At 35.8% G+C, this 9,829-nt stretch overlaps 1 protein-coding gene across 1 annotated transcript; it reads right to left on the bottom strand.

Moving 5' to 3' along the window:
- Positions 1–296: 296 nt before the first annotated feature.
- Positions 297–4,064, bottom strand: FAM154B (family with sequence similarity 154, member B). Its single transcript, XM_010077485.1, has 3 exons — positions 3,892–4,064; positions 2,505–2,707; positions 297–1,279 (listed from the first exon to the last, which is right to left on the bottom strand). The coding sequence occupies exons 1-3, from the start codon at positions 3,912–3,914 to the stop codon at positions 297–299; spliced, it is 1,209 nt and encodes a 402-aa protein (XP_010075787.1). The 5' UTR covers positions 3,915–4,064.
- Between the last annotated feature and the right edge of the window lie 5,765 nt (positions 4,065–9,829).

Raw genomic sequence — 9,829 nt, 5'->3', positions numbered from 1 at the left:
CACATATATGCGTGGGATAGGGCATAATGAAATCTGGGATGTCAAGGAAACTAGAATGCACAATCAAAAAAGAATAGATGTCATGTAAGATGCATTATTCCTACCAAAACTGGCAAATTGTTATTGGTCTTGTAATAAACTTCTCGTTTTGTTTTGATTTTCTTCAAGCTATGAGTTTAAATGCTTTTAAAATCCAAATTTGCATTATTTATTTTGCTTTCAATGTTATATAAAGAAAACAAACAGGTACAATTCCAATTATTTCACCAGAGTGCTTGAAATACTGCATTTAAGTATTATGACACAACAGCTACTTCCTTTGGAATAGGATTACTATTTGACTCAAAAAATTCTGGAGTAAGCTGGCGGAAGAATTTATGACCATGAGAATCTGTGTTTACATAGACATAACCTGGAGGAGATAGATAACTTGCTGGGCAGATCTCTTGTTTCTTCAGAGTGTATTCTGTGCGATACATAGTTTCATCTTGAAAAGGAGCTGAATTATGAACTAGAGCACCTACAGGTTTGAAACTCTGAGCTGGAATGATCTGATATGGTATGTAATGAGATTTGAATGTAGTTACATCATCAAATTTTCCCGTGGGTTTTGGAATTTCCTGTTGTTTCTTAATAATCTCTTGCCGACAGCTGCCCCAAGCTTTAAAGTCTTCCTTCGTAGTAGTACTCCCTTGAAAAGGGGCATTGGTTTTTCTTCTGTTAGAAACTGGTCTTATGGGAACAGCAGGAGAAATCTCATGCTTAATGTAATCAAGATGGCTTGTGGAGTTAAAATCCATGTTTCCTGGGGGCGGAACATACTCTTTTGCTTTGCGGACCTCAGGCAAGGACACCAGCCATGGCTGAAAACGATCCTGGAATTCAGTGACTCCATTAAAACAAGCACTGGACCCGACTTTTGCATTTTCAGGCTTGCAGCTTTTTGCAAGTTGCCCAGGTAGACCTTTAAAATCATTCCGGTGGGTTGTGAGATCTTCAAAGGGTTGGTTGCTTGGCTTGTACACTTCTTTCAATCTTATGAATTTTGGTTCCCGTGGATGAGCAATGTAGGAAGTGCGATGGCTAGTAGTACTATCGAAAGGCACATCTGAAAGCTTGGCTGCACAAGGAGGTTTAAAACTTTGTCTGAGGTTCAATTCCATAGGGACAAAGGCATCTTGAAATGTTGTAGAATTTCCAAACTTCTCTGTAGGTGGATGGTATACATGCTCCACCTTACTAGGTTCTCTTCTTTGAACTTCCCATGACCTATAGTCATCTTTAAGGCAAAAACAAAACTTCACCATACAAGTGTTAATACTTAAGACCATTCCCTTAAAATTAAGCCAAATTCTTCTGGTACTAAATCTTGAAAACAAAGAAAATGGATCTAAGTGACAATGATAATGTTACCTGTGTGTTTGTAATATGACAAAACTGTCTTCCCTTACTGGTGTGATAAAAAGAAAACAAAATTGTACACGATGCCCTATGTTGAACATTTCCTCATGGAAAAAGATTATATTGAACATACATATTTAGTATGTGTTCTGTAATACAGAAAATAGCCATATACAGGTTTTATACCCAATATCTTACATTTTACTGAGAAGTTTATGCAAATATACAAGAGTGAAAGGAACCTCATAGGTCAATGGGTCATGTTCACTACTGATTAGAATTCTCTCTCATAATTTCCATATCAACATTATATCATCTTAAAGCTTGTTGGGATATTTTTTTTTCTTTTTTGCTTCTGGGGTTCTTTACAAACAGACTGTTTTGCTATAGTTACAAAACTTACTGTCCAGTCTAAACCTCTTCACAGGCAGTTGAAATCAATTTGTTGTCTTGCAATCACTGTACTTCAGCTTCAGTGGTTTTTCACTCCTTGATCCTTACTCCCTGTTGCACTGCTAACATACATGTTAAATGAAGCAGCTGCAAGCTGTCTTAGATGTATGCTGAGACTAGGCTAAATCATTTATTATTGCTAGCTTACTACTTACAGGTAGGCTAAATAGAAATATTTACATTTCTTAAAAATTATCTACAATTAAGAAATATAAATAGAATGTATTTATATGAATGTGTTTCTATCTAGCATAGGCCTAAGCTTAAAGAAGCTACACAGTACACAAGAAAGAAATCTAAAATCAACTTTTAACTTTGTAGAAAAAACATGTTACATGAGCTAAAACTACCTGAAAGATATATTGGCACTTTAATTGCAACCAACTTTTGCCTGAGATAGCCTAACCGAGTGTACGTTTAAATTGCTCTCCTTCTATTCAAGAACACCTTAGAGAAGGCTTTTCACTTAGAACCAATAAATGTGGCTTCTAGACAACTGGAGTGCTGAACATCTTAAGGCATTATCACCTGCTTTTTGCTATGTCTTACTCTCTGGCCCAAACAAAGAAATCCAGTTTCTAATATAGATAATTAAAAATACTACCTTCATTTTGGATATTTCTTTTTCTAAAGGCAGAATATATTATTACCTTGATAGGTTGGTATGGTATCCAATTTTCCTCCTGTAGTGTGTTTTCTCTCTAGAGGTCTTACTAATGTCACTGGTTGTATTTTATGAGCATTATAATCTTTCTGGTATGTGGTTCCCAGTTCTATCTCTCCCGTCTTTGGTTTATATTCTTCTTGTACCCGAAAAGGTCGCTTCACAATATCATATGGTAAATAATCAGATCTGAATTGGGGAAAAAAGGAAACGCTGGTTAAAAACCTTCTTTTTTTCTGATGGAGTAACTTTTATTACTTTTTCATTATATGGAAAAACAGTGACTCATAATGTTTACTCTGAAAAATCAATCTGATGCCACATTAGAGGGATAGCAAGGAGGAAAGAAAACCATAATATATAAATCTAGAGTATCTGATTTGTTCAAAGGTATATGGTGAAATACCTTTTTCAACACTTTGAATCATTAAGACATCTGAAAGGAGACTAGAAAAAGTTGCTGAATTTTACAAATTATCTAGAAAGCAGAAGCAGAGCAAAGATCAAACTAATACGAGTGACAGCATTTACTAATTGCATGAGGAGAATGGAAAATAATCTGAAACCGCACTTCACCATTTTTACATGGGCACATTACATTAAAAGGGTGTATATTACCTATGTAGGTGTTTAGACAGTATATGCAGTACACAATCAATCTTGCAAAAGGGTATTTGGCCTTTCTATGTATGTCCCTTTTGGTTTTTTAATAAATAAATGAAGAAGTTTTATCTGTTGCTCTTATAGCTTAAAAGAAAAACAACAATGGAGAAAGTAAAGGTTTATGCTCCCGTCACATTATTAATAATGAATGAGTGATGTCTTTTTCTAACTCTTTGAAAGATGCTCTTCAATTTTGTAAGCTTAAAATCAGAGTCTGCACACTGACCGGACAGACCTGAACAGCTTTACAGTTGGCTTTGTTCAAATTCCTTATAATTTAGAACTGTCTGAATAAAAAAAAAAAAAAAATCACTGTTCTTTTTCTTAAGGTTTCATTTTTCAACTGTCTCAGATTCCACATGTATCACAGGAAGTTCCCCAGCTTGCCATTTTTTTCAGGCTCAACGAGACCTAGATTTCCAAACCAGGCTGAAAACAAGGACAAAAATTTTAGATTATCTTTTCAGGTTGAAGGATGCTGTAAAGAATGCAAATCTTTGTATGCATGCTTCACTATTTTCTATTACCTTTTTTGTGGTAACTGTATATTTACACTCAAAATTTACACTTTTAAATATGCTAAAAGTGTAAGGAATGCAATGATTGCATTTTGAAAAGGATTGCAATACAATGTTCAGTCCTCCCTTGAATAAGAATGTATGAGAGACTTTATAGAGTAATTGTAAAACACATTGCTTCAAAATGTTTACTTAAATGTTGTAATTCCTTCCATTTTCCCACGATGTGCTTGGTACTCTTGTTTCGGCTTCAGGCTCCGGGGAGGAGAGATGTTGCTATACTTGGGATATTTCTCCACATACTCTGTTGTGAGGCACGGCTGTTGTCCATTATCATAAATCCTTGTGGGTTTATGAGGGCAGCGATGGCGTCTGGGTAAAACACATCAGATGAGATCATTTAGAATAGTTTCATTTAAGGGGAAATCCCGTACCCTATCTACTGGGAGCGAATAACAAATGGCGAAGACTGAACAATGTCAGTAGCTTGTGTTGAAAATCTTTTCTGAGTGATAAACACACAAAATACTGTGCTGATGGCACAGGTCCCAGAGCACAGTACACTAATACAGTAACAAGCAGTATTGCTACAGGAGTCAGACCTCAGTACAGAACACGAAGGACAGATAGAGTTGATCTGAGATGATGGTACCACCAAGATGTGCTTTCTTCTCTTTTTTTTTTAATCTTTAATGATATTACTAATTTCATTTGTAAAAATAACTAAATGTGCTTCCTTTCTCCTTTCATATTGTCTCTTTTTAACTGTCTTTTTATTTCTGTGCATCTACTCACCTATTTAAAAGCAACTCTTGATTAACCCTTTTTTGTTAAAATTTTAGTGGTGTGAAATCTCATCTGCACTTCTAGTGCTCTGCAGGCCATTTCTGACTTTTCAACCTCTTTTTTGTTTTCAAGGACTGACTAAACCGTCTATCAAAAAACTATGTTTATTTAGAAGTAAGGACATCTCTTTTTCTTAATAGGTTTTATTTCAGTTATGCCTCATTGTCATTGCTGCCTATTTTAAAGACACATTGTGTTAAAAGGTGTTAAGAGGTATAACATGAGTTAATTTATTACTTATACCCTGTTGGTTTGTGTAAATTATGCATGAAATTAAAATGTACACGTTATTTTCTATATTGCTTTGAAAATCTTGTTATATTCATTTTAATTTGCGTAACGTGCTTACACCTCTCTGGTCATTTGTTTCAAGCATAGTTCTAAAATTTTATTTCGGCTGACGTGATTATTATTTAGTCTCTCCTTTAAGGAGATATGTAATTATAAGATGTTCCTCCTACTCGTGGCTGCAACTTGCCGTGCAGGTTCAGATATAAGCAAAGGGATATAACAAACAATAAAACATATTTTTTTAAAATAAACAATTTTAAAATAAAAATTGTAAAATTATACACATTAAAACCAAAAATAAATAAGGAATAAGAAGGGTAGAAGTGTACAGCTCTTACTGGGTACAAATCCACTTTCAGGAAGCTAGATACCCAAAGAATAGTTCAAAGATCTGCAGAGAAATTTAGCTAGCACTGAATAGTGAGGAAAAAAATACATTAAAGCAAGGTAAAATAGAATGCAGAAACAGATATGAAGGACTCCTGCTGGGAAAAGTAAAATGAAAAAAACACTAAAAGAAGTTATCTGGAACTGGAGATCCCTAGAGCTGGTATTAGTTTGGGCTGCCTGCCTTTGCCAGCTCAGTAGCTCAATAAATGAGAAATGAAGTAGCCCTGCCTAAGAAGCCAGATCCTTTCAAAGCCTCGTGTGCTTACTCCTTTTCCATCAACTCAATGGATAGTCAAGTAACAACGGAAAGATCTATTCAGAACACAGCAGGGAAAGGAAAAAAGAAGAGGAGGGAAATAACAGGAAGGGTAGGAAAACAAGGAAGTGAGTGTGTGCTATTTCTCAGCACGGTGCTTTCCTGCCACTATGTTTTTCATGAAATACAGTAACCACCCTAGTAATATTTTTCAGTGAGTGTAAACAGCATATGCTGTGTCATGTAGCATCTAAAAGTAACAGCTAAGCAGAAACTAAAACCACTGAATGTTTTGAAAACTAGTTGAAATATAAGATATCAAATTATAATGTTCTTCACATATTTCAGGCATACAATTCAAAGCACCTTGAAAAAAAACAACATTCCTCTATAAAAACTTAATTTTGACAGTCTTCAGTTGGCCATAAGCTTGTCCAGAAGACCAATCACCAAACAAAACACCTTCTCTGTTCTGGTATCACCAGTCTTTAAAGACTTAACTCTTGCTATTTTCTAAGCAATATTATCAGTATTGCCCCTATTGCTGAATGGTCATGCTACAAACAGAAACAGATATTAGAAAAATAATTACTTGTAGAGTGAGCCTGTAGTTCTTGGTAGCTTCAACACAGAGGCAAAAGTAATCTAATGTATCTCTCCAAGAAAAGAAGTTTTTGTAATTGCATTAGAGTTAATTGCTGAATCAAAAATGTCCTTGATCCCAGTCATTTCTAGCATATGAAATAATTCTGAACAGCCTCTAACTGTGCACAAAATTACTTTGATTCAGATGAGACTGCTCAGGAAGATCCTACATCCTGCTCTGTGCTGTGAATGAACTTTCAGTGGGCCTAAGAGGCAATGTAAAATTACCTTAATGCAAATGTGAATTTGATTTGGAGAAGACATCAAGGGGTTTTTTGGTTAAACAATAAATCTGCTTTTGGATGTTGTCCAATTGCTAAACGAAAAGTTTTCATTTAGCTAATAACTTTATAAAACTGATTACATTGGGCATCACAGCTCTTTAGGGAGACGATGCTATCAATCAGAGAAGACAAGATTCCAGCTCTGATGAATGAAATATGTTGCTTACAACTTGGCCAGAACTCCTTGAGTCACTGATATTTTAAGCTTGTTATTTGTAGTTATCTTAACTTCAGCCCCAGAGTTACTGATAATTCAAATTAATCTGGTGAGAATATGACTTCCCCCATGACTGACTAATGCCTGCTTTGATGGATTATTATTCTTTCCCCTCTTTGAGGGAGACTTGCTTGCATATGGTCTGAACAGAATCTCAGCTAAATAAAATTGACAGTGTATGGGCTCTCTACTGCCAAACACTGTTGCTCTGATTATTTTTAAAAGAATGATGCTGAATTTCACTTATTTAGGATCTGGCAGTTGTTTTTTATACAGTGCTAGCAAGACCCTTGCCTTGAAATTTTCCCACAAAGTATTTTCCTCTCAGAGAACTAGGCTAACAATGAGAAAAATTTAATGCTTATCATCATAGAGAACTTATTTTAAAAACAAAAAAACACCCCTCAAAGTTGTTGGTTTTTTAACTGCCAGTGCAGAAGTTACGTACGGACACTGCATTCCTGAGTCATCTGCATTCCTAGTGTTGACAGGAGAGCTAGCAGTCTCTATTGGGTTTGCGTGTATTTACACATGCCAAGTATGAAGGCTTAAATATCCCACATTTTAGAGGAATCTTCCTCTTAACTTAAGAGTTATTCAGGAATCTAGATTTTTATGATAATGATAAAAAAGTGCAATAAGTGGGGAAAGGCTGACAGAATGAGAAGAAGATGAAGCAGTAGTTTATATCTCAAAATTAAACTTCTAAGCTTTTGTATGCTGTGATTGTCTTCTGTGGTAGACAAATACAATTCCTGAGTGCAGAGAGTTCATCTGCCTCAGAAGCTTTATTCTTCCTTTGGAGGCCAGATTTAACGTCCTGTATTTGCTGTTAGACATTCCTATTGAGCCAGTGATGTGAAGCCTGCCTGTACTTGCTAGCAGGCGGTAATTTTCTCTTGTGTTAACACATTTGGAACCTATGGGAAATAAGAAAATAAAAATATTTTCTTCTCTTTATGGTTCAATCCCAACTAAGACTAACTGAGAGTTTCTCCACATTAAAAATACACCACTTCTAAAATAAGAAATAGGTTTGGAATATCTTAGGAAACAACACGGAATCCAGCTCAATGCAGTTTTGAGAACATTTTTGTGGTTTATTAAAAAAACTCCTCCAACCAAACTTGCATCTCTACCATAGCAGCTTGAAAATAATCATCATACTGCCTCGGTAGCATTTTATGCTACTGCAAAAGTCTTAAAGTCTTAAGCTCAAAAGGCTAGAAATTATGTCAGTCATTAAAACTGAAGTCCCCACCATTGGACCTATTTTGCAAATTGACCTTTGAGCATGCTTAGCACTGGGTACACTTCCAGTGGTTTTTGGCATTACAATTATTTGCTGATTTTGAAAAACATCACCTAATAGGACCAGAGAGTGATTCAATCTAATAAGAAGGAATCTAGTCAAAATATTCTTTAAAATCTTGTAATAATTATTTGATTAAGAAGCCAAAACTGCAACCCCTACGTGTGAACACTAGCACTGAGATGTGAGCCTTTAATGAGTGGATTGTGCATGTCACAATGCAAAAAAGACCATTCAGGAATTTTGGATGCTCTTCTTACTTCCCTGTAAAGACAAAGCAGAATGAAGTTCTGTCTTACTGACTTTCCTCCCCTGTATTTGTAAATTTTTCTTAGTGTTTTTTCTTCTATGAGCAGCTAAGAAAGATTGTTTCCTTCCATTTTATTATTTAGAATTAAACAGTAATTACATCTCCACAATTTTTCCTGCATTTAGATAAATGATAACTTGTACAAAATATTGGATCTTTGTCTTTGCTTTGAAATATATTCTAAGGTGTATGCATTGTGATATCCAGGTAACACTGCCAAGCAACCAGGCTTCCTCTAAAAACAGAAACTCTGTAGCTATACTGGAGCAAACACAATGTGCTGCCTAAACCAATAACGGCTTGAGATTTTGTTGACTGTAAAAACTTCAATTATGTTTATTTTAAATCATAAGTTTTGTGCAAGTTTTATTCAATTATTCATATTATTAAACTGGGTTTTTGAATTGAGAATTTTCAGTTGAGTTGAACCTTGTTTTCTCACCATCTTTATACTTGAGCCTGAGCCAGATTTGATATCTCATCATGAAAATAATGTGTTCTCACTCTTCATTGATCTAAAACTTTTGAAACAAATTCATGGGGCAACTACACCCAAAGTCTTGGCCAAAAAGAGTATGAGAGACTTTACACATTCCCTCTCATCTCTGTCTACAGACAAAAAAAGAAGTGGTTGATGAACAGACAGACAAACTTCCCATACAGAAACACATAAGAAGTGTGTTTGCTATATCTGCTATCAAACCTCAACATGAAACATGTTCACAGTGCGCTTTGCAGCCATTGTGTTGGCCCTGTATTTCCAATAGATAGTGATCACACTCTTATAAAATCTTATGCTGACTCTCCTTGTATGTAGTTGTTAGAGTTTCTTCTTTTTTTAAAGACTGAATCTTTGAATAGTAGGATGATAATTTTTCTGTGGGTTTTTTTTTTTTTTTAGTAGATGGAGAAGAAATTGAAAATACTGACAGTACTGACTCCAAACCTATAAACACATACCTGAATTTTGCAAGGTTTAAATCCCTTATGATTTTAGGAAACCTGACGTGTGAATTTTTTTACCTATGGCATTGATAATATTGCTTAAAGACCTGTAATAGTAATTTTAAACAAAGAAAATTGCCTTCTATGCTCTCTTACTCCCACCTCCCTGGGCCAAGGAGGCTCTAGCACGATGATGAACTGTGTGATCCATGTGGGATCACTGAATGCAAAGGAACAGTGGGCTTCCCTTCACCCTGGGGAGTATTACTGGTTGTGGTATTAAAAAGACAGACACGTTAAATCTATTTTAAAGGCCGTACATGGTGCTCGCACGGGTTTTTGTCGATGCTGATTCAGCCAGAACTCTTCTGGGGTTCCCTTGGCGCCGGCCCCCAGCGAGAGCTGCCTCTGCTCTGTGCAACAGCCCGGTCCTGGGGTTGAGTCAGTCTGGTCCAGGTGGCCTTAAAAGACCATCCCCATTCTTTTCTATTTTGATATCGAATGATTTAAGATCTGCTTTTCCCCCCTACTTGACTTAAACATAAAGATATCACTTCATACTGTCTGGGAAGATCCCTTTTAGGAGAAAAGGGAACCCAGACCCTGTGGAAAGGGGAACATTACCCCGTTTCTG

Source organism: Pterocles gutturalis, unplaced genomic scaffold (assembly GCF_000699245.1).
Source record: "Pterocles gutturalis isolate BGI_N339 unplaced genomic scaffold, ASM69924v1 Scaffold49888, whole genome shotgun sequence".
Taxonomy (NCBI): Eukaryota; Metazoa; Chordata; class Aves; order Pterocliformes; family Pteroclidae; genus Pterocles; species Pterocles gutturalis.
The sequence above is the reverse complement of the archived record's forward strand: the minus strand, read 5'-3'. Positions and strand labels throughout refer to the sequence as shown.